A 23,536-nucleotide genomic window follows, 5' to 3' on the forward strand; every position below is an offset into this window, starting at 1 on the left:
CAAGAAGTGGATGGATGAGATTGCAAAGTGATCTGTCAAATAATCCTACAACATAGGCACGATGACCCCGCTAGTTAACATGACGCCGGAAAAAAAGCCAAAGACGCCGACGATGGATAGTTAAGCCATTTCAAAAACCCGGTACTACTCAGTAGGAGATATTGCCTAAAAGCCAAACTTGGAACCAATTGCTGTTGTCAAAGAACGGTCAGCGACAGTTATGCAAGGGGGTTAAGCGTCAAACCCTATACATGGGTCTGTGGACTTTGAAGGAAGATTGACTTACCGCCCAATATAGCCTTCTTCTTTTGTGACTGTACGTATTTGCCAACATCGTTAACAAAGCCGCTGCTGTTTTCCTCTAGCCTGTCCATGCTATCTCCGACAATCCCGAGACGCTCTGTGCGTTCTTGGACTTGACGTGACATGTAAGACCAGTAGCCTTCCTGGCCCTGTACAGGTGCCGTTGGAATCCGTCCTTCTTTTAGAGCTCTCCGACGTTCTTGTTCTTCGAATTTCATTTGTTCGACCATCTCCTTTGATGGTGGCCGGTCTGGGCCGCCAACTAAATTTCAGATTAGATTCTAGTTAGAGCGGCATGTGCGGGAGTGACGTACTTAAAATGTCCATATCAGCCGGCGAGATATATTGTGTACCGGAGATCCATTGCACGTTCGTGATGGTAGGACGCGAGGGAACCACAGCTGCTGGGTTGTAAAGCTTGTCGTTTGAAGGATGTCTGTATGAGTAGAGTTAGCATTAGCACTATGTCTCGGCAAATTAATGAGGGACACATACAGTACGTTTCCGCCTCCCCAGACATTGAACAGTCCAACTTCTGATGGGCCGACCCATGTCATGACGTTTCCAGTAGGGGTGATGCAAGCTTCCGAGAGACGTCGAATGTCCGCAATATGGCCAATCTTGGTGCAACCAATATCCCGAAGAGCGGGGATCGAGAATGCTCGCGCGTTACCGTCACCAAAGAGACCAACCAAGCTGTAGCCCCGTCCTTCAGTCTTGACGACAGCTGCTGAATCGCAAAGACAGTCATCCCATGCCTTGTGAGCACCCTTTGATGTTGGGGGCTTGAAGATTCGACAGCCAGAGGCAGTCACCGCAATGACGACACCATTAATTTTCGCACCAGTTCTCAAGCCTCCAACTGCACTTGGTGTGGCCAAAGCAGAGCCACCAGAATCAGCATCGATGGGGATGACACTGATTACCCTGTCTTCAACGGCCGATGATCCAGCAAAAGCAGCTTCGTAGGTGCCGTTGGAACCAGGGAGGATCTTGAATGTTGCGACTTTGCCCTTGTTCGTGCCGACAAAGCAGCAAATGCTTGAGTAGTCTAGCGCATAGTTAGCACATTGATCTGATTCGAGCCCGAGTCATGCATAGTTACCTTCGCCGTCCAAAGTCATCACACCAAATTCAATCTTAGTGGGCCATTCTGGTTGGACTTCGTCCGAGGCACGGTTCTTGAGGAACCCGCTCCGCTTCTGTCCCTTGAGGAGGTCTGACATATGTGCAGTGTGTATGATGGCGGGCCCGCGCAGGTCAATAATCACCAAAGTACCGCTTTTGTAACCGACCGCTACAAATCCCACCTGCCCATGCTTCAACGCCGTCACTGGACCTTGTTGCATATCCAAAAGAGTCAGAGGTATCATTCCCGTCTTGAGCCCAGGATCTGTTCGCTTAGTTATCGAGGTCAGCTGCCCTGGCGGTTGATTGACGCCGGGGGACTCCTCAGTCCCGTATGAGGGGTTATTGCCCCATCGGAAGACAGCAAGCTCTCCGGTCTTGAGTCCAATAGACATCTCGCCTGAGCCGCTGGCGAGAGAAATTTCGGTCACTTCGATATTGTTGACTCGGCCTATGGCACGGGCAAGATCAATTTGAACGACGTCGCTGTTCTCAATTTCATCACCGTGCCCACAGTCCCAGACACGGACGGTTCCATCTGCGTGTGCGGTCGAAATGATATTCCGGCTCTCAAATCGCTTGAAAGTGTTCTTTGCTTCTACGCCGCCCATCACAAATCTGGGTCCCTGCATCCGGCGCTCTCTCAGACCAAGCCACACTGATCGATCAACTGGAGTAAGCACAGCTTTGTTTACAAAGGGATGGACGAAGGTGAGGAACGGATGAAGCATGTTAGTGGGAGTAATTGCGTGTCCGCTGGGGAAGCTCAAGGAAATAATTTCACCCGAGGATAGCATAGCGATAAGTGCGATTGGATCATGGGCGCCATTGAAATAGGGCGAGGATCGGGGGATGAGGCAAAAGTCAACAACCTTAGCTCCCGGTGGGATTGATAGGTTTATTTGTCGCCGTGGCCGCTCGAGGTAAGTAGACAGTATCTGCCAGGAGGATGTCTGATAGTTGGGGGTTGTCCCCATGTCCAGGAAAACGAGGCCCTTGCTCTGATCACCTACTGGTCGACCACCAGCCACCAAAAGACCAGTGTCTTCCGGGTTATCTTTGGTGCACCAAATAGCCTTTGTGATCGGCTCCTTGGGTCCAACACCCTCCCCAGGTGAGCCCGGTCTGCCAGCAGCACCGGGTTGGTCGACATTGGGTACCTGGACAGTCCGGGCATGAAGCCTACGGCCATCCTTTGTATCCCAGAGCACTAGACTTGAATCATCATGAACGGTCAAAATAAAGATCCCGTTGGGATGCCAGATCGCTTTTGTCAATTTGGGTCTGCGCACGTCGTGGGCCGGTAGGGAGTCTCCACCTGGTGCCCCAGGAGGGATTTCATAGACAAAGTACTTTTGAGCAATATTTTGCTTGAATGAAAATGTCACTGCTCCCTCTGGATATCCCACTAGGATCTTGCCAATGTCTCGCGGTGAGAACTCCAGAGATACGACGGGAAAGAACCGCGCGCGGGGATTTCGTTCCAACCACAAATTCGGGACTTTGAACGGCGTCAAGGACTCTCGGTCGAGATCGTAAGCAATAATTTCACCTATCCACAGGTCAATCTTCAGTTCTTTTCTTTTCCCTGGCAATTTACATACCATTCTGCATGCCGATAAAGGCATAATCCAAGCACGGGTCCGTTAGCAAGGCAGTTACCTGGCCCGGTGGCGTATAGGAAACCACCATGCGTCCAGTCACCAAGGAGAATATGCAGATTTCATTCTTGGAGTCGATGCTGACCAATTTGTCGGCGCAAAACTGAAGGAACCGCGCGGACGCTTTTCGCGGGAACTCAAAGACCACCGAAACCCGGCGTTGCCCAAAGACATAGATCTGCCCGCTGCCGAACTGGGTATCACCGGTACCGACCGCGATGAGGGATTGTATGGGATCGTATGCGATAGTACTAATCTGCGAATTCACACCGCATCGTGCGAACTGAGAACAGCGGTGTCAGTTGGGGAAAAGAGAATGCCAGGGATGCCAAGAACTTACATCGTCCAGGAGGAACAAGTCCGGGGACAAGCCCTCGGACAGGTCCTTCTGTATACCAGCTTGCTTTCCTCGCAGGAACTGAGCCATCTGCGATAGGGGTATAGCAAGTTATGGAGTGTAGAAGAGGTCAAGTGCGGAGAAGAACATTGACGCCATGCAAAAGCTAAACAACGGATCTGCCCCGCTCCGCCCTATCGCCCTATCAATTCCGACTTGGCATTCAAGGCAACGTGATTCTTTTCTTGGTTTCTTGTATGTTCTATATATAGATTGGGATGAAGGTCATATTCTGTTTCAATTGGAACCCCTTGAAATTGAAATTCGTGGATAAAAACGCTATATAACAATGCAAAAAAGAACAAAACTCCAAATCACATGCATGTATAGGGCCAGCCCCGTCGCTCGAAGGAACCTCGCTATGCAGAACCAGTATAATCGAGATCGTTTTAGGTATCACCCTGGACATATAAATCGCCAGTTAAATCAGTTTGCCCCGTTATGCCAGCTCAAGTCCCGTCATTTCCGCAATCGTGGTTGTCAATCGTCTCCGCGCATCAAATTCGCTCGTCTCATCTCGGGTTCGATAATATTGCACAGTGATTTGGGACACCAGCCGGTAGCACGCATACCTAGGAAAAGAAAGAGTTAGCAGAATTACACTAAATTGTAGTGGTACTCCAAACACATACAAAGCCAGCCGGATATTTTCCTCCATTGTCCTGGACACCGCCATCCCTGCTCCCTCAAAGACCGCCGGGGATGCATCCGCGAATATCTCTGCCATCAAAACATCACCCCACATGGCACTGCTGAAGTCCACAATGCCGGACAACTGTCCAGACTCTTCGTCTACCAAAACGTGGGAGGGTCGACCAAGGTCCACGACCACAAGACGTGGCAGCGATACATCTTCAAGAGCAGGCGCTAAGCGACTCAGCTCCTGTCGGATCTCCGAGTAAGGAAGGTGGATGAACATGTCCTCGGCGTCGCGGAGAACGCCTTCGACCAGGGAACAGAAGGCCTCTCGCCAGGAGGGTCTTCCAGCGCCAAATGCCACTTGCTGCAACGACCCAAACCCAGGGGCTGCATGTTGACCGATGGTGCTCACCAAGAAGCCCAAGTGCCGGTCGATATCGTCTAGTTGCTGTGAGGTGAGCTCGCCTTCCATCTCTGATAGACTCTTCCCTTTCATATACTGTCGGACCAAGTAGGCAGATCCCCAGACTCTTCTATGAGGATCATAATGATAGAGCTGCGGTATACAAGGGTTTGCAGACTGCCCTAGAAGAGAAAGAAACTGGGCTTCGGTCTCGAGAAACGATCGCTCACGTCGAAGCAGAGCGGTCCGTGATGATGGGGACCCCTTTAGCAACAAATGAGCCCCATTTGACAGCATCAGAAGCCGCAATGGGTGCATGTGACCGAAAATTGGATGTGAGTGCTGCACACGGACTGTAGAAGGAAACAGCAGCGAGAGGACATCTTCTAGTCTATTGTGTTCGTCTACCTCGGCGGCATGAGACTGCCAACGAAAGGAATCGCTATGGCCGTGTGTTCCCTTGAATGATGGCATCGCAGAACATGTCTTCAACTCAAGTTGCATCATAACCTGTTTGGTGGGGGATGTTGGCGAATAGAGAGGATGCTATATAAGCTAGGCTATGCCGACCCATGAATCTTGGAAAAGATATTCGGGGGATGATGTACGAAAGGGCTACTCATAGACCTTGAGGGTCAAAGAGGTCAGATATATGCCGAGGAGATAGTTTGAACTGAAAAGCATCTCCCCAGCAGATGTGGCGCAAATTCGCTTCTAGGATAGAGAATCCGCGAAGGAATCCATAGTACGGAGTACTCTATAGAGATCCTTCGAATATCAATGGAGCACAGCAGACCGCCATGATTGTCTACTTCATACCTGACCCGCAATAGGAACAGTGACAGCTTATTTTCGGCGACGTGCCTCTTCTAGGTTCATCCACGCGAGATACGAAAGAGAAGACGTCGCTATCCGAGGTTGGACATAGATTGCGGAGTCGAATTCGAAGAATCTGTTTCGCTGAGAAAGCATTCACAAGCGAGAGTCCAAAGACCTGTTGTCACATTGGCTCATAATTAATAGGAAATATGGGACAAGTAAATTAAGTGAAGCCGTCTCGCCTAACGATCCCGCTCTAAGAAAGGTGATCATCCGAGCACTTTGCCCCTCGACCAATCACAACGGTTCCTTGCCGAAATCTTCCAGTGGAGTTCAGAAATTATAGAACTTTTCAAGGGTTCTAATTGTTCTAGTTGTTCTTCTCGGTTACTTTTCTGATTTCGCTTACTATTCGAAACTAGTCTATTTCGGTTTTAGCCGTCGCTTCTAATGGCTGGAACCGTCTGAAACACTCGATGCAAGCCACCGGAGGTTTTACTCTAAAATGAAATGACTTGCATCTCAAACAGTTTTTGGAGTTATGATAGACACTTGGATCCGCATAAATATAGCTTCTGTCTTCTGTTTCATTCTTTTCGACCCTTTTTTGGACTATGGGGCGTACGGTACCCGTCACGACTTATCACCGCATGAATTCAGTCGCTGGGGTTGAGCCCTCTGATATATCATCTTAGCTACAGGAAGTGTGATACTACTAGTCGCAAAGATCGGGGTTCAACGTCAAGTATGTTTAGTGTACTTTTAGTGTCGATGGTCAAATACATATCCGCCTCTTGTTTGGCCGAGGCTAAATATATCGCTCTAACCAGGCTAAAAATATAACAGAAGGGGTGTTTTCTAGCTTTCTTGGCTGTTTCATCGGTCAGCTATAATTCAAGAGCCTCTATCATGGTACTCAATTCTTCCAACGTCGATTACTCGATACTGGACGCATGCAAACCTCGTCAATAGTGTATATTATTTATGCGGAGATTTGCATAAATCATGCACCGAAGACAAACCCCAATATGGAAGGTGTCTATGGTTTCTGTTCCAAATTCACTCGTCTTGCTACACACGAAGTCGGCCGAAAAGACCATTCCGAGTTACTGTTCGACGTCACCTGCCTATAAAGGTATATAGATGAGTCGGTTTACTTCAAAGGACTGGTTATGAATGTATGAAAACCAGCGGTGGAGATGATATAAGTGTAGCATCGGTGATAGTAGTTATTATTGAACTACCTACCGCGGAAAGTAATGTGTCATTGATGCTAAGCCTTAGACTCAGTGGCCGTGGTCGGCTCTGCTTTTGGTGAAGGATCGTAGATTTCGGCCAAGTTGAACCGCTTTAGCTTATCATAATCACCTGGCACTACACTCATTCCAATCACATTCTGCGACAAGTCAGTTGAAGATCTAGTAGAGGGTTCGTTTTGTAGTACTCACTTGGGCAACATCAACGAGGATCATTAGATCATAATTCTTCAAATTCACCGGATGCTCAGGTCCGACAGCATCGGCAACAGTCTTAATAATAACGTCTCGGTTGAGCTTCGAGTTGCCCCGCACAGTAGGCCGAATGGCATACTAAATAGGTGACAGATCAGCAATGCTCAAAGTACATTTCCCCTCACAGCAAGATCATTTCCTAGATTAGGAGAACCTCCGACTGGAAGGTAGGGATGCCTTCAACTCACCGTCTTTGGTGGCCCTCCCGAATGGAAATGAGGCTTGAGAATCTCTTTCGAAAAAGCCGCCAAGTCCACACTCAGGGTCTTCCGGATTGATGTGACTGGATGCATGCGCTTGATCCATCGGCTTTTCTTAGTCTCCGGATGGGCATGTGCTTCGCTACACAGACGGTGCACAAGCTGCACCGGGTCTATTGAGGGATCCAGACGCATGAATGTAACTGTCAGGATTAGCACCTATGAACGTTCCGAGGGCCGAGCGCATAAACGAAATGGCGTTTCTTGGAATGATCGCAGACTTACCACACGGCATGTCCATCTGCACGGGCTGGAATTGACGAGTTTTGTTTTTGCTGGGCTGTAGGCCCTCCAGTTCCCTTCGGATCTGGGCCTCGATATCTTCATCATCCGTATCTTGATCCTCTTCCTCTTCATTTTCAGTGCCCTCGATGGCCTAGGCGAAGAGTTAGCGAAAAAGTAAGAATGATCTTAAGCGAAAAAAATCTTCTCACCTGAGTAAAAATATCTACTGCCTCAGACAGACATTTTCCTTCTCTGCCCATATCGCATGTCACAAAGACACCTACATCACCAGATTCAATCGCGACGCGACTGGCCTGTTTCCCATATTTTCCACCACCCTAATCCCATTAGTCAGTGCTCCATCACGAGATTTGTTCGAAACCAACCTTTCTCTTCTTTGAAGAGTGACTTGATCTATCAGGCATAGCTCTTTTCCCCATTTAGCAATCTAAGCTTTGATATGCCAGGATGTTGGAATGTGGCCCAGGTGGGGGGTCGGAGTTTGTGTGATCGGCCGAGAGCTGCGTTCGGTTTAGCCCCGAGATCGACCTGCCCAGGCTTTTCCATGATATGCTTATTCCTCCGGACATCGGATTTGCGACCTGTGTACACTATTCTATGGCATGATTATGTAGTTCTAGATATGTTGTACATAATAAAGGCTTATCTGTTCTGCTACGTGTCCTAGCCTACAAATTGACTCTAAAAATAACACAATGTCTATCAAAGTACGAAATGATGGCATGACATCAAGACCATGACGTAGTCCATGTGGTCTCACCTTTCTCACAAAAGTTCCCCTCCCCCTCTATCCCACCTCACCTTTTCCTTCTTCTCTTTCCATTCTACCATATCCCTCCAATCATATCAATCATCATGGTGTCTACCGATATTGCTACCAGGGAACTAAATAATCCCGTGGATGTTGCCGAATACTTATTCCGACGTCTTCACGAGGTCGGAATCCGCTCATTGCATGGTCTACCCGGTGATTACAATCTTGTAGCATTGGATTACCTGCCTAAGTGTGGTCTCAACTGGGTTGGAAACTGCAACGAGCTTAATGCCGGTAAGACAGACTTGACGACGAATGAATAATCCCCGTCTAACATCACCTCCTCTTAGGTTATGCCGCCGATGGTTATGCTCGTGTTAACGGTATCAGTGCTATTGTCACCACATTCGGTGTTGGAGAGCTGTCCGCCCTCAATGCCATCGCAGGAGCCTACTCCGAATTCGTCCCAGTCATCCATATCGTTGGTCAGCCCACCACTCAGTCTCAAAGGGACGGAATGTTGTTGCACCACACTCTTGGAAACGGTGACTTCAATGTATTTACCAAGATGAGCGAGGGAATCTCGTGCTACGTCGCACGCCTGAACGAACCCAAGGACGCAGCCACTCTGATTGACAGTGCCATTCGTGAATGCTGGATTCGCAGCCGTCCCGTGTACATCACTCTGCCAACTGATATGGTTGCTGCTAAGGTCGATGGCGACCGCCTCAAGACGCCGATTGATCTTTCATTGCCTACGAATGACCCGGAGAAGGAGGATTACGTGGTCGATGTTGTCCTGAAGTATCTCGAGGCCGCAAAGAACCCTGTCATTTTGGTTGATGCCTGTGCCATTCGTCACCGCGCACTAGATGAAGTGCACGATTTGGTGGAGAAGTCTGGATTGCCAACCTTTGTGACTCCGATGGGCAAGGGAGCTGTGAACGAGACCCACAAGAACTTCGGTGGTGTTTATGCTGGCAATGGGTCTAACGCTGGAGTCAGCGAGGCCGTTGAATCCTCCGATCTCATTCTGAGCATTGGAGGAATCAAGTCCGATTTCAACACTACCGGTTTCACTTACCGTGTTGGGCAGCTAAACAGCATTGACTTCCATAGTACCTTTGTGAGAGTGCGGTACTCGGAGTATCCTAATATCAACATGAAAGGTGTCTTGAGGAAGGTCGTTGAGCGGATGAGTACTCTCACCCATGCTCCTATTCCCCCGGCTTCGAACCGACTGCCCGAAAGCGAGAAAAACTCTACCGATCAAACCATCACCCACAAGTGGCTCTGGCCCATCGTCGGACAGTGGCTCAGGGAAAATGACATCATCCTTACGGAGACTGGCACTGCCAACTTCGGTATTTGGGATACCCGCTTCCCGGCGAATGTGATTGCCATTAGCCAAGTTCTCTGGGGCAGCATTGGCTATGCCATGGGAGCTTGTCAAGGCGCTGCCCTCGCTGCTAAGGAGTTGGGAGATCGTCGAACCATTCTCTTCATTGGCGACGGAAGTATCCAACTGACTGTGCAGGAACTAAGCACCATCCTGAAGAAGAAGTTGAACCCTATTGTGTAAGCATCCCCAGCAGCCCGGAATTCCCATATCATATACTGACCATCTCCAGTTTCGTTATCTGCAACGACGGCTACACTATTGAGCGATACATCCATGGATGGGACGCAGGCTACAACGACATCCAGCCATGGGACTTTGCCAACATTCCCAAGGTCTTCGGAGGAGACAAGGACAACTACGCAGGCTATCGTATCAAGACCCGTGACGATCTCAACGAGCTGTTCACCAAGGAGGAATTCAACGTTTCCGACAAGCTTCGAGTGAGTTATCAATACAAAGAAGTCTCAAACTGTTTGCTAACACAGTATATAGCTGGTCGAGCTGTACATGCCTCGTGATGATGCCCCTGCGGCCTTGAAATTGACCGCCGAGGCTGCTGCGCAGCGCAACAAATAAGCGGTTCGAATCACGAGAAAGTACTATGACTCTTGTCGTAACGTTACGATGCATATGAAAAGCAACATGATAGCAATACCTGAACTCTGAATTGTTTAGGCCTCGGTGCTTTCTTTTCCATTCTCACGGCTTTCGAAAGGGGGTGGCCACCTAGCGGCGGGATTTAATAACGGTCGTTGAGTATGTAGCATGCACATCTTCGCTCTTCACTCATGAAATCCAATGAAATCTTCATATCTTAAGTTTGAAGTCTGCCATTATCAAAATCTGGGTAGATATATCAAGACATGATACTAAGTAGATGATGACGGAAAAACGGTGGTAAGGCGAGTGTATATGTGGCAGAAAAATCTCAATAAATTCTCTAACTCTCTAAAAATGACAATAGTCCTAAAACATGACAATCTTGTGGACAACTTAGTAATCAAAACAAATAAAACAAAATGAAAGGATGTTTTTCTGCAGAAAAACCAGCCTGGTCAGTCACGTGACCCAACTGTATCAGGGATGAAAAATAACAGTATTCATCCTAGATTCTGACAGATGAGAAAATGCAAGCAAAGCCGACCCAGCGTCCGAGGCTAGTACGAGGCTAATACGAGGCTAGCGTCGCTACAATGTCGAAGTTAAAGTTACCAAGCCAAATGCTTTCAAGTTTTCTCTGGCAGATTCTGCTCAATTTTTCGTGTCCAAACCAATGTCAACCTATAATTCATTTCTAAAGCTGCATACACTCCTGTTTATGGGAGGTAGGAGGTGGCATCTTTCTTTTAATGTGGAATGTCCCGGTGGGACCACTAGTCATCGATTGGGTGAGAGATGTCTAGGAAGTTCTCAGGGATAAATTTAGGATATCAGATGCGAGTCCTTTTGTCATTCGTTGAGCTCCGATATTTGCCTCCGCTAGGATTTGGGATACCGGTGAGAGGAAGGAAAAGAGCTCCCCAATATCAATTTCCTAGAAGAGCCTCACCTTAGGAAACTCTACCAATCTGATTTAACTAAAGTAAGGTTCATCATCCACGTGGAACAATAAAAAGCGGAAATAGACTAAGCCCGAAGGGAAACTCCTGTCCGAACCACTCCCGGAAACAGCAATAAGTCATATGAGTCCCAAGTAACTAGCGAAGAAGAGAATGTCGAATGAGCACTGGCCGTGCCCAGGTGGACACTTTTACGCTAAGGCAAAGCTGTGAATCATCTCGACTGCTAAAGCTAAGCTACAGTGTGGCTATGTTGTGTATAGATCCGACTCTGCCGAGTCCAGACTGACAGCAAAAAACGAAAAAAAAAATCTTCTCTTCCAAGACCTGAAAATAAACAAAATTCCCGATGGTCGCCGAGAAACTTGGAAGGAACAAAGGAACCTTGGAACGAACCTAGGAACCTTCCAAAGTTGGAAAGGCCCGAGAGCGGTCCAAACACGCGGGATTTGATTTTTAGGATTGATCTGATAATCTTCATCTGATAAGATGGAAGGCGAAAGTGTACCTACCTGGTAACCTTATATTCAGGAACGATCTTCCTATTCATCGCTCCTCGTTGATGTATATCGATCTGCAAGTCTACCAATTTTTCATGAAAAGGTCATCTCTGTGTCCCATGACAGCCTGCTGATCTCGGGTGGAGCTCCGAAAAGCATCTGATTACCTGCCTCTCTCCACTTGGCGCAAAATAAGCCCTTAGCGGCCAAAATGCTTGCATTTTGATTGGGAGTCCGACGGCCTGGATTAATCTATCATGCTTTCGGGGTCTATGAGGGGACTGACTTTTATTTGAATATGGCAGGTTCCCCTATGCTTATTGATACCCTTGGATATTCCCAGCCATATCTATATGTACTCTACTTCCAATGTTGTAAATTAAATATTACATTTGAGGACACCTGCTAGGTAGGTATAAGATAAGACAAAAGCCTGGGACGATAATAGAAAGCCAAGAAAGGAAGAAAAAAAAAACAAGCAGCCTGCCGCGACTGCCGGCAAACTAGAGCTAGCCAAACTAACCGAAACTGGAGACACTCGGATTTGACCGATGAGCCTGTAAACCAATCATTGCGCAGGATTTTATCGGCATCATTCAGCCGTGAGAAGCATTGGTGAATCCCACACACTTCCAGGTTGAGTGGCGTGTCGGCTGGTCCGTTGTTAGAGTCTTAATTCCATGGCTTGGGGTATCTGATCCGTTTATCTCCGGGACTTTGGTGGACTAACCAGTCCTGGCTATTCCGTGCACCTTGGAAGGTTCATGGTTAGCTTCCAAAATGATTCAACTCACAACAAATCTCTTTAGATGCTCCATCCCCCATATATAGCTGGACTCCCCGAGTGCCCCTCTTCTTTCTTTTTCCTTCTCATATTCTCAATCTTTTTTTTTCGGAGCTCCCTATACTGTAAGTCATGGGTGTCTTCGATCTGATTCGTGGTCGAAAGGACCAGGTGGTCGTCGAGGATCTGCGCCCAACTCAAGGAAATGAGAAGCCCGATATCAATGTGGAGCAAAACACGGTGGACGATCATCTGAACAACCTGGGCCGTGCAGAGAAGGAGATCGAGGAACATCCTGACCAGGTCACCGCGAATACTGCAGATGGTGTGCGCAAGGCTGAGGCTGTTGCTTTGGTCTGGAGCAAGCCGGCTGTTTACGCAACCTATGCCTGGTAAGTAATATGGATGAGAACGGCATATGAACTAGAATCTAACATCTACAGGATCTGGATCTGTTTCTTTATGTTGGCTTTGCATTCCTCTATCGGTTCCAACGTTCTCTACTATGCCTACTCCAACTTCCAGGATGCTTCTCAGGTCAGCACGGCCACCATTCTGGCAAGTATCGTCGGTGGAGTTCTCAAGCTCCCCATCGGAAAGATCTTGACTCTATGGGGACGTGCAGAAGGTCTCATCATCTTCACAACCGTATATATTCTCGGCATTATCATCCTTGCTGCTTGCAACAACGCCAACAGTTACGCTGCCGGTTACGTTCTGTACTGGGTTGGATATGATGCGATCTACATCATCCTGGACATCTTTATTGCCGATACTTCGGGCATGCGCAACCGTGCTTTCGCCTTTGCATTTGCCTCCACACCATTCATCTGCACTTCATTCACGGGTCCACTGGCTGCTGCGAATTTCCTGAAGACTTCAAACTGGCGATGGGCCTATGGTGCCTTTGCTATTATCATGCCCTTTGTCTTCCTGCCTCTGGCTGGTGTCTTCAAGTATTATGAAATCAAGGCCCGGAAGATGGGTGTCTTGCAGCGCCCAGTTACCGGCAGGACTACTATGCAGTCTATCATTCACTACTTGCACGAGTTCGACAGTGCGTATATATCTTCCCTTCTGTCCTCAACCCATCACTGACCAAACTTTTAGTTGTCGGTGCCTTCCTTCTAATGGCGGCTTTCATCTTGTTCCTCCTTCCCTTCAGTTTGGCCAACTATGGCCGTGCCCAGTACGCCGAAGCCAGCTTTATCGCGCCCCTGGTTATTGGCTTCTGCCTCTTCTTCGTCTTTGCGGCCTGGGAAAAATGGATCGCCCGCACCCACTTCATCCCCTACCAGCTCTTCAAAGACCGCACCGTCCTCGGCGCCTGCTGTCTCTCCGCTATCCTCTATTTCAGCTTCTACTCCTGGGATCTGTACTACTACTACTTTGTGATGGTCGTATACAACCTCGATGTCACGATGACCGGCTACATGACAGCGATTTACACCGTGGGATCCTGCTTCTGGTCCCCGATCTTCGGAATCTGGATCCGCTACGTGAAAGAGTTCAAGTACAGTTGCCTCTTCTTCGCTCTACCATTGATGATCCTCGGCGCCGGCTTGATGATCCACTTCCGCGGCTCGGACGGCGATATTGGGTACGTGATCATGTGCCAGATCTTCATTGCCTTCTCTGGAGGTATGTTGGTCATCGGCGAGCAGATGGCCGTCATGTGCGCGTCTGACCGTGAGGGCATCCCCATGATGATCTCTCTGGTTTCTCTGTTCTCGAACTTGGGCGGCGCCATTGGCTATGCCGTCTCCGCTGCCATCTACGCCAATACCTTCCCCCAGGGACTGCGCGATGCCCTGCCTGAAAGTGCCAAGGATCAGTGGGCTACCATCTATTCCGGTGGCTATGTTACTCAAATGCAGTATCTACCCGGCACTCCGGAGCGTGACGCGATCAACTTCGCCTACGGGTACAGTCAGAAGTATGGCTGCATTTCTGCGACGGCGATTCTTGCGCTTGCTATCCCCTGTATTGGTATGTGGAGACATTACAGGGTGGACAAGGAGCAGAACAAGGGCACTGTTCTCTAGATCTGGGGATGAATGAGGACAACTTGATGTGTGCAATGGTGGATGTTTATGACTTTTCAAAAATAATTCTTACATGTATTCCGTTAACTTATTAGCGAGATACAATTTAATTTTCCTCGTTTAGACTGTGTTTTTCCACTGATAGTTCGCTAATACTTCTAGTAGAAGTACTCCGAAGACGACTACTTTCATGCCAGTATTCCGGACCATGGTGGCTAAGGCATATGCCAAGTTTTGGATTTATTTCCACCCAATGCTTTTAGAGCAGACCGAAAATGAAGATGCAGACGCCACAGCACTGTCATTGGCGGCGTAGCAGGTACCATGTGATCACGGGCCACCGAAGGTGAGATTGGGAGATTGCAGGCCCAGACGGGGTCTGGGAGATATCCCATGAAGAAAGTGCTAAAAGTACGATACTAGTTATATTGTTCCTTCTTTCTCACCGTGTACTGTGTCCCATGTACATATGTACTACTATAACCCTAAAAGGACAGGAAGAGGGAGTTTACCATATCCAAGGACCACGTGACGATCCCCCTCGAGACATCACAATCGATATAATCGAGGGCCATTTGATATTATCACTTCAAGCATTCTTGGTGAGTTCCATTCGCTTCCGAAATACAATCGGAAGTAAGGAGTTGTGGTGTTGTGTGCTCGCTTCCACTTGCTTGAATTCCATTCGCCTTTTAACCTTACAATCTTCCAATCTTTCGACCCAATCGCGTCGCCATCACAAAACCGCAGGTGGCTAACCATGTACTGAGTTCGCAAGAGCTTTTCTTTATTTCAGTCAATCATCTTGAGATTGTCTTGGCCTTGTACCAGCCCGTCGCGCGATTTCAGTCTGTTCTGCAATCCCAAGCGCTGCGATAACATCGGCAACGCCGAACCAAACCATGTCAACTCACGCACTGAGGACCTAAATTCGTTCCATTTCTGCCCTTCCGAAGCGACCACCGAGATCGAGTATCCGGCCCTCAAATCCGACCGCTTGTTTGGCGCTGGGACGTCTAGCATGATGCGTTAATGATCCTACCTGAACAACCCCGAAAACCACCTTCGTCCAAACCTCCCCTGGACGTCGCAGTCGAGACAGCGGGATATAACTACAATTAACAGCCAGATCCAGTGCAACGGGCATCACAATGGATGGACGTCAACAGTATGTCCCGGGGCCCCCGCCTTCCTCTCAGACACAACAACATATGAACCTGCCTCCCCCTCCGCCTCGACATCCACAAGCCCAAACGCTGGTGCCACCTCCTCCTCCTGGCCCGCCCCCTGGCCCGCCTCCAGGAGCGATCTATGGAACTCCGACAGGATGGCAGCAAAACTGGGCCAGACCGGCGCTGAACCCAGGCTTCCCACCGCCGCCCCCTCTTGCCCCCGCACCAAACCAGCATCTAACATACGGTCGCCCACCAGCGCACTTGTCGATCGTTCCTCCGCGTCATGACCATCAGTCTCTGACATCCGCAACTTATATACCCGGGAACGATACTATTGGCGTCGGCATTCCGGGGTTGTTCGACCCCAATGGAAGAGCTCATCCATATGCGCACACCAATGCCGAGAGACAACGGTTGGGTCTCAGCCAAATGCAAGATCACATCAATACTCCAACCCCGTATAAACCAGATACAAGTCTTCCGCAGAGCCCCGGGGCCCGCACCGTTTCTTCGCCGTACGCTCTTCATAACAACATTCATGAATTAACGTCCAACGACAGTCCGCAGCAACAGGCGACAGCTCCAACTACCGAGCTTACTAAAACGACAAGTCATCGTTACAACGCTAGCGGTACTTCGCTGGGCGGTTTATCTCACAGCGAAGCGGCGATCCAGTGGCCATTGGATCGCGTACTCATCTGGCTTGCGAAGAATGGATTTTCCAACGACTGGCAGGAAACATTCAAATCTTTGGAGCTTGAAGGGGCTGACTTCCTCGAGCTTGGACATGGATCCGGCGGACGAGGAAACCTCGGGAAAATGCATCAAGTGGTTTATCCTCAATTGTCCAAGGAGGTTGGCCGGAGTGGCAAAAAATGGGAACCTGGCCGGGAACGAGATGAAGGGAAGCGTATGCGCAAACTCATCCGTCAAATCCATGATGGTTCGCAAGACTACACCGTCACTACCCCACTGAATCAGACGCAGCCGCCGGCGACTGCGTTCCCTGAGAACAGTGCGGCTTACTTTTCTTCTAAATTTTCCGAGCCACGTTCGGCTGGCCCTATCCCTGGTGTCAATGATGTGAGTCAGGATCATCTGAGTGCATTGCATGCCTCCAATCAAGCCCAAAAGCAGCCTGGGCAACGCTCGGTTACCATGCCGGTCTCTGCTGGCCACGATTCGCCTAGAAAAAATGAGTCTCCGGCACGAGAAAACTGGGCGCGATCTGACTATTCGCGGTCAGAGTATACCCGCAATGCCCTATCGGGAATAAACAGCGACCATCGACGCCAGAGTTCGTCCATTGGCAGCGAATCGGGCAATTTTCAGGGAGCATCTCTTCGGCCCCATGAAGAAAGTCCAATTAGTGGCAGCCCTGCCTTGCAGAATGTGTCACCCGCTTATGCAGGAGCATTTTCATCATCCACTGGGGATCTGACGTTGAGACCGTATGATCACTCTCGGGGTAATAGCACCGAATCGATCAATCGGGGCGCTACAGGCCGGTACTACGATTCACGTAGACAAGGCCATGAACATGATTCTCGCAGGTTAGGCCAAGAGGGTACTCGTCCCTCGCCTCAAGATGCCTCCAGTCGGCAATGGAATGACCAAACCTCGTCTTCGTACTCCAAAGAACACAAGGGCTTTTTCTCTAATATTCTGAAGAAGAAGACAAGAGCTACGGCTTCTAGCCACCCGTCTCCCGATCATCAGCATGAAGACTCGTCGCCTACGACAAGCCCGGAGACTCGCCCGAATGAAGCCTATCTCCCTTACATAAAGCCTTCTTACAACACTAGCGACATGTCCGTCGGTGAGCGTCCATCCACGGCGATAACAAGGACGAAGAAATGGATATTTGCCACCACGGATGGCTTGAACTACCGTCTGATTGACATCACTGATCTCGACTCTTTCGAGTCATTGCGTACCGGGATCTGTGAAAGCCTCTCGATCGACCCGAGCAATGCGCAGATTTACCTTACCCAGCCCGGGCAAAGCGAGCATGATGATCCTATGAGTGACGCATACCTTGCACAGTCGCGTCGAAACAAGTCAGATGCATACGGTTCTCTCAAGCTGTTTGTACGAGGGACTCCTATGCTTCCTATGCCACCCAATACTCCTCGAGTCGATGGCTTGGGAGTTTCTTTCATAGACAAGTCCAACATGTCCCCGACGGCAACACACCACCAGGTCCACAGGAAGCCCTTGGATGAAGATGCCCTTAACAGGTTATCACCGCACCGCACCAGACCAGAGTCTCCATTGTTGGGCTCTCGGCAAAGCACTCTCAAGGCTTCTACAGGGAAGCCATCCCCGGCAGAGACCGTACAGGACGCAAGCCAAGCTCTTGGGTCTGACAAATCCGATTTGCTCGCTCGCCATGAGGAACACCTCCGTGAGGTCGAACGTAAACAAAAACAATATTTACAATCTAAAATGCCGCTGCAGAACAAGAACGCCTACAGTGACACCGGGTACAGGCGAAACGAAGTCATTGACTTTGATAGTCCTCGTATCTCGCCTTATGACGAAAAGAAGGGAGATTCGCTTGTACCACTTCGTAAACCTCCCACAGCGCCAATCGAGTCCAACACTCTTACCAAGGTCAATTCTCTCAGCAGGAGACCCACCACTCGTGAACCTCGTGAAGCTCGGATACAGCCGTCCTTGGGCGCTGCAATTGCTAGCGTTGGCCGCATTACAAGTGCGGTTGGCACGCCATTGCCTTCGGTACCGGCTCCATCTACGCCTTCGGCCAACACTCAAAACAGTACAATCTCCGAGTCTGATCGACCAGGGGCATTTGATTCTACTGGAACCTTTTCAAGCAGAACACCCCTGGGTCAGTACATGCACGACACAGCGCGGTCTGATCGACCTTCCTCAGACTACCTTCCAGACTCTTCGAGACCCACTTCGAAGATGGCTACAGAACGCGAGAAACCGCCAGTCTCGTTTGCCGATCAGTCACCCGAAAAGGCTTTTGGTGAAGACTCGCCGAGACCTGGCTTGCAAACTCGCAAGTCGTTCGGTCCAGAGTTCGACTTTGAAGAGAATCAAGTATCCTTCCAGCGAACTCCCCAACAGCAGCAGGACTCAGATGACGATTCTGATGATGACTCGGACGATGGCCTATTCCAAGTCCGACCTTCAAGGGTTCAGGAAGAACCGAAACAAACACAAACCGAGGCCGAAAAGAAGGCGGAGAGGCCATCGCTGACCGTGAACACGAAAGATCAATTAAGGTCAAAGTTGTCTGTCAGGTTCAAATCTCCGAGTACTGCCGGTCCTAGCTCCGGCGGAGAGGCATCTGATGGGAAGGAACCGGTTTCCAGTACCTGGGGACCAGCCTCGCCTGAAGATGAGCGGCCTGGACCACAGCGAGAGTCATTTGCTCGAGATATCTGGGCAAGCAGACCTGCCGTTGAAGGCGTTATTGACCACCTCGATGACTTCTTCCCTGATGTTGATCTTGACGCTCCATACCTGGATGAGCCCTCATCACCCAGTAGCAAGACTATCAATGAACATGACGCGAACCTCAAAGACAAAAAGGAAGTACCGCCACCCATGCCAAATGCACCCCATGCGCCTGATACAGCGCCAGTGAGACCGCCCGAACCTGCCAACTTTGCTCGACAGAAACTTGCTCGTGGTGGTGTCGGTGGCGGCGGACTCTCTCGCATGAAATCTATTCGACAGGTGGCCCAAGGAGCGAACCGGACGAACAGCGTTCATGCTGGTCCACAAAGGTCGGGTGATCTTCTACGCCGAAAGAGTACCAAGATGTTCGGCGCCAAAATTATGCAAATCAGGCCCAGGCCAGGTACCCGGCTTAGCCAACTCGATCCGATTCCGCAAAACAGCGCCCAACTGGCGTCCAATGCCGGGCCTGTTCCTCAGCGACAGCCCACTTTCCGCATTATCCGTGGTCAGCTCATCGGCAAGGGTACTTACGGTCGCGTATACCTAGGCATGAACGCGGACAATGGTGAAGTTTTGGCAGTCAAACTGGTTGAGATCAACCCGCGAATTGCAGGGGCAGACAAAGACCGTATCAAGGAGATGGTGGCTGCCCTGGACCAGGAGATCGACACGATGCAGCACCTCGAACACCCTAACATCGTGCAGTATCTTGGATGCGAGCGCGGCGAATTTTCCATCTCCATCTACCTGGAGTATATCTCCGGTGGATCTGTCGGAAGCTGTCTGCGCAAGCACGGCAAATTCGAAGAAAGTGTGGTGAGATCACTGACGCGGCAGACCCTGGACGGACTGGCATACCTGCACGACAAGGGAATCCTCCACCGCGACCTGAAAGCAGACAACATCCTCCTGGATCTCGATGGCACGTGCAAGATCTCTGACTTTGGTATATCTAAGAAAACAGACGACATATACGGCAATGACTCGTCCAACTCCATGCAGGGCTCCGTCTTTTGGATGGCCCCGGAGGTCATCCAGTCACAGGGTCAGGGCTACAGTGCCAAGGTCGATATCTGGTCCCTTGGCTGTGTGGTGCTGGAGATGTTCGCGGGCCGTCGACCATGGAGCAAGGAGGAGGCTATCGGCGCTATCTTCAAACTCGGCAGTCTGAGCCAGGCTCCACCGATTCCGGATGATGTTTCTATGAACATTAGTCCCGCGGCTCTTGCATTCATGTATGATTGCTTCACAATGTATGTCTTCGTCCGATTTGTTCTTGGATCGCCTGATTATATTTACTAACGTCTTCCAGTGACTCGGCTGAACGTCCTACTGCCGGAACCCTGCTCACCCGCCATCCCTTCTGCGAGTCGGATCCGAACTACAACTTCCTAGACACGGAACTGTATGCCAAGATTCGCGATGTTCTTTGAGTTCCCTTGGTTTGATTTCTTGTTTGACTGGGTTTGGCGTAACTTAACGACTTTGCGCTTTCTCCTATCGACCGTACATACCCTTTTCTTTTACATGCTTGAAGCGAAATTTGTCGTCTGGATTCTTTCGGCTTTCTGATCAGCTGTACATACATTTTTTTCACGTTTGTGATAATAACATTTACCGGGGGAACTGGATTATTCCCTCTTTACAGTCCAATTGTGATACGCTACATATCATCAAGCTGCCATGACCAACAAGAATTATACAATTCCTCGCTTTAGACATGTACAGAAGTGCTCAATTCAACATGGTATCTATGCTCAAGAAGGGGATATAAAACAAAAAGGTCATAAGAACGAATCCAATCCTAAGAGCTGGTGCTTAGGAGATCATCATCGTCCTCGGGGATATCGGCCTGCAACCCAGCGACGCCGACACGGAACACACCCTCACACCATTCGGCGAAGGTATTAACATCCCAGACAGCATCGCCCCGACCCTTCCCTTTCTTACTAACAAAATTGCCTTTCGCCTTCTCGGAGGAAGTATACTTCTCAAAGAAATCCTCATAAATCTGAATAGTGCGGTCCTGGACCGCCCCAACAAGCGTCTCTTTCATACGCGTGTCGTCGATATACTCATTCAAGACCTTGCGCAAGCCCGGAACCTCCTTCTCGATAGTGCGGCAAGAAGGAAGGATAAGTTCGCCGCGGGCCAGGTTACGGGAATCGATGAATTGAGCCGGCAGCGAGGCGGTCATGCGAGCAGCAAAGGCATTGATGAAGTCATTGATGACCGTGCGAAGGCGACCATCAAGCTCGACTTTCGCGTCGAGCATGTTCTCCACGACGCGCGGGATGAGGCCGTGGCCCACCAGGCGCATCAGATTACGCGGGTTGAAGAGGCCGCCGCGTTCGCGCAGCTCCCAGAATGTACTTGTCATACCGGAGAAGTCGAAGGAGATATCGGCGGAGACGTATTCGATATCGAAGGCGACAATTTGTTGCTTTAGGATTAGGAGGTGGCTCATTAGGAAGAGTTGGCTGTCGGCTGGTGTGGCTTTGGCGGCGATTAGGGTGCTGGCGTTTTGGAGAGAGAGGGTCGTTTGGTGCACGATTTGGTGAGCTAGGTCGTCGAAGACGGTGGACTGGGGTGGTCAGTATGGGTGGGTAATTAGGCCTGTTGCGGAGATGCATCTTACATTCACTAGGCGGTATATTCGACTCAGAAGCCATATTGCTTTTCGCAGGGTTGGATACCAGCCCTTTAGAGCGGTCTGCGTCTCAAATTCCCATTTACCGTCTGGCTCTTGTGTAGATTCGCCTGCGTCATCACCTTGTTTGGCCGTCATGTCGACTAGTGTATCCGCGGATGTGTCCTTCTTGCCCGATATCTGAGTATCTGACACAGTTAGGGATACCTGTCGATTTCGCATGGGGTAATCAGTGTCCTCTGGGCGAGGTTTGTATCGTTCGATTTCGTCGCGCAGAACAGCTAGAGCACGGAAGACAAGCCGGGCCTGGACGTCTTGTAAAGCGGGCTGGATCAAAATAGAAAAGTCAAGATGGTTCGTTTCAACCTGTTCGAGTTCTTCTTCTGGGTCCGAGAAATAGCGAGTCTGCAGTAGATTGCACAGCTGACATAGTCTGACGATATCAGACTCGTGAATGATCCGTGGACGAAGGTGATCATAAAGTGGTTCGCATAGCGTCTCAAGGAAGTCATATAAACCTCCCTGTCCGTGGAACCATTCTCCCCATAGATCATATTCGTCTAGGCACAAGCCACGGATATAACTGATGCTAGCTCGAGCAAAGGCAACCAGGTCCTTGGACGAACTAGGCGTCTGTGTGATTTCGCCGAGCTTTTTGCGAGCGAGCGGAAGTATCAGCTTCGCACGGGTAGCCGAGTAATTGCTGTGCAGCTCGTTCATCAGACTTTGATATTCAGCTTCGTTATTTTGATCTGGGTTGAGCGGTGGTACGGCTCTCTTTTGAATCTCGACTCCAATCTGCTTCAGTTCAGGTGCCCCAACCCTAAATTTAGCGTACAGAAGAGCCGACAGAGCTGTGTCATTCAATTGCTGATCCGATATCTTTTTGGATACGCTCTGGTAAATATCCTTAAGTGAAGATACAAAGTTGCCGCGAATAAGCGTCAAGGCACGCGTTAGCAGTAGCCGGTATCTCGAGCGATATACCTCTGCCTCTTTTTGATCCGGCTGCGTAGAGGTCAGCGATGCGCATGAATATCCCCGACTTGCTTACTCACATGTGTTTCCATGTAATCCAAGCACACGTCCAGATGCCTCAACATATCTGAGAATTCCTTGTCGCGAACTGTATTACCCGCGCCGGGAGCATTCAACCGCCGCGATGCGGGGTCTAAGAAGTCATAATAGTGGAGGTTGGTCTGGATACCATTCGCAAGTTTCGTATCCCGTTCCTGGGCAGACAAAAGCCCTTGGCATTGTTTCTCGAAATTCGATGTTTGTGTCTCGACCGATTTGAATGATTCGGACAAGCTGGATAGGTCATCCAGAAGGGTCAGGGTGTTCGTTAAGATTTCGTCAATGTGCTCTTTCGATTGTTCAAGTTCATCCAAGCAATTCCTATAGAGAAATGAATTAGTACGCCTCCGATAACCATCCAATGTCAATCGTACTGGTACTCGTCATAGCTCTCCTCAATCAGGTCACCCTTGACACCATTAAACCACTGTGAAAACTCAAGTTCATTGCTCCATTCTGCCGGTTTCCATTCAAAAGCACCGGGCGGCTTCTCGTCCAATGCTTGGAGGCTTGATTGGGTTTCTTTGGCGGTGGGTTTGCGCGGCGGGCCGGAGGGAGCGGTTTGGCGGCGGGCACGCTGCTGCTTTGTGGAAGGCATGGTGTGGTCAAGGCCCAGGGAGTGCGATGGGAGTCAGCCCGCAGCTCATATCTCTCTGCCGACTTTATTCAGAGTAAAATTCAGGCTAAGTTTGATGTTGAAGCCGAACTGCGATGTGTTCAACTCCGAGACGGATTCTGCCGAGGGCTCCCGCCTAGATTGCTGCAACAAATCACAGGCACGGCAT

At 49.7% G+C, this 23,536-nt stretch overlaps 8 protein-coding genes across 8 annotated transcripts; 3 read left to right on the forward strand and 5 right to left on the reverse strand.

Annotated features, from left to right (window-relative positions):
* Nucleotides 1–231: 231 nt before the first annotated feature.
* On the reverse strand, nucleotides 232–3,519 carry N7518_001698 (uncharacterized protein; the record flags this gene model as incomplete). Its single annotated transcript, XM_057182626.1, is given in 7 exon segments — nucleotides 232–245; nucleotides 287–565; nucleotides 618–739; nucleotides 799–1,354; nucleotides 1,409–3,019; nucleotides 3,036–3,375; nucleotides 3,433–3,519. 7 exon segments carry the CDS (start codon nucleotides 3,517–3,519, stop codon nucleotides 232–234), a joined length of 3,009 nt encoding a protein of 1,002 aa, XP_057044076.1.
* Nucleotides 3,520–3,928: 409 nt separating this feature from the next.
* Nucleotides 3,929–5,005, reverse strand: N7518_001699 (phosphotransferase family protein; the record flags this gene model as incomplete). The annotated part of the gene is made up of 2 exons (XM_057182627.1): nucleotides 3,929–4,061; nucleotides 4,122–5,005. The coding sequence occupies 2 exons, from the start codon at nucleotides 5,003–5,005 to the stop codon at nucleotides 3,929–3,931; spliced, it is 1,017 nt and encodes a 338-aa protein (XP_057044077.1).
* Nucleotides 5,006–6,623: 1,618 nt separating this feature from the next.
* N7518_001700 (THUMP domain-containing protein) lies at nucleotides 6,624–7,786 on the reverse strand (the record flags this gene model as incomplete). The annotated part of the gene is made up of 6 exons (XM_057182628.1): nucleotides 6,624–6,746; nucleotides 6,799–6,939; nucleotides 7,050–7,264; nucleotides 7,347–7,497; nucleotides 7,556–7,684; nucleotides 7,733–7,786. 6 exons carry the CDS (start codon nucleotides 7,784–7,786, stop codon nucleotides 6,624–6,626), a joined length of 813 nt encoding a protein of 270 aa, XP_057044078.1.
* A 436-nt stretch (nucleotides 7,787–8,222) lies between these two features.
* N7518_001701 (alpha-keto acid decarboxylase family protein) lies at nucleotides 8,223–10,099 on the forward strand (the record flags this gene model as incomplete). Its single annotated transcript, XM_057182629.1, has 4 exons — nucleotides 8,223–8,415; nucleotides 8,472–9,699; nucleotides 9,753–9,963; nucleotides 10,016–10,099. 4 exons carry the CDS (start codon nucleotides 8,223–8,225, stop codon nucleotides 10,097–10,099), a joined length of 1,716 nt encoding a protein of 571 aa, XP_057044079.1.
* A 2,399-nt stretch (nucleotides 10,100–12,498) lies between these two features.
* On the forward strand, nucleotides 12,499–14,411 carry N7518_001702 (uncharacterized protein; the record flags this gene model as incomplete). Its single annotated transcript, XM_057182630.1, has 3 exons — nucleotides 12,499–12,758; nucleotides 12,810–13,423; nucleotides 13,477–14,411. The coding sequence occupies 3 exons, from the start codon at nucleotides 12,499–12,501 to the stop codon at nucleotides 14,409–14,411; spliced, it is 1,809 nt and encodes a 602-aa protein (XP_057044080.1).
* Nucleotides 14,412–15,203: 792 nt separating this feature from the next.
* N7518_001703 (uncharacterized protein) lies at nucleotides 15,204–15,434 on the reverse strand (the record flags this gene model as incomplete). Its single annotated transcript, XM_057182631.1, has 1 exon — nucleotides 15,204–15,434. The coding sequence occupies one exon, from the start codon at nucleotides 15,432–15,434 to the stop codon at nucleotides 15,204–15,206; it is 231 nt and encodes a 76-aa protein (XP_057044081.1).
* Nucleotides 15,435–15,562: 128 nt separating this feature from the next.
* On the forward strand, nucleotides 15,563–20,457 carry bck1 (uncharacterized protein; the record flags this gene model as incomplete). The annotated part of the gene is made up of 2 exons (XM_057182632.1): nucleotides 15,563–20,277; nucleotides 20,337–20,457. The coding sequence occupies 2 exons, from the start codon at nucleotides 15,563–15,565 to the stop codon at nucleotides 20,455–20,457; spliced, it is 4,836 nt and encodes a 1,611-aa protein (XP_057044082.1).
* Nucleotides 20,458–20,828: 371 nt separating this feature from the next.
* N7518_001705 (Golgi transport complex subunit COG3) lies at nucleotides 20,829–23,349 on the reverse strand (the record flags this gene model as incomplete). Its single annotated transcript, XM_057182633.1, has 4 exons — nucleotides 20,829–21,608; nucleotides 21,663–22,682; nucleotides 22,733–23,072; nucleotides 23,126–23,349. 4 exons carry the CDS (start codon nucleotides 23,347–23,349, stop codon nucleotides 20,829–20,831), a joined length of 2,364 nt encoding a protein of 787 aa, XP_057044083.1.
* Nucleotides 23,350–23,536: the final 187 nt, after the last annotated feature.

The sequence above is a fragment of the Penicillium psychrosexuale genome, assembly GCF_028828465.1.
Source record: "Penicillium psychrosexuale strain IBT 29551 chromosome Unknown utg000002l, whole genome shotgun sequence".
Lineage (NCBI taxonomy): Eukaryota > Fungi > Ascomycota > Eurotiomycetes > Eurotiales > Aspergillaceae > Penicillium > Penicillium psychrosexuale.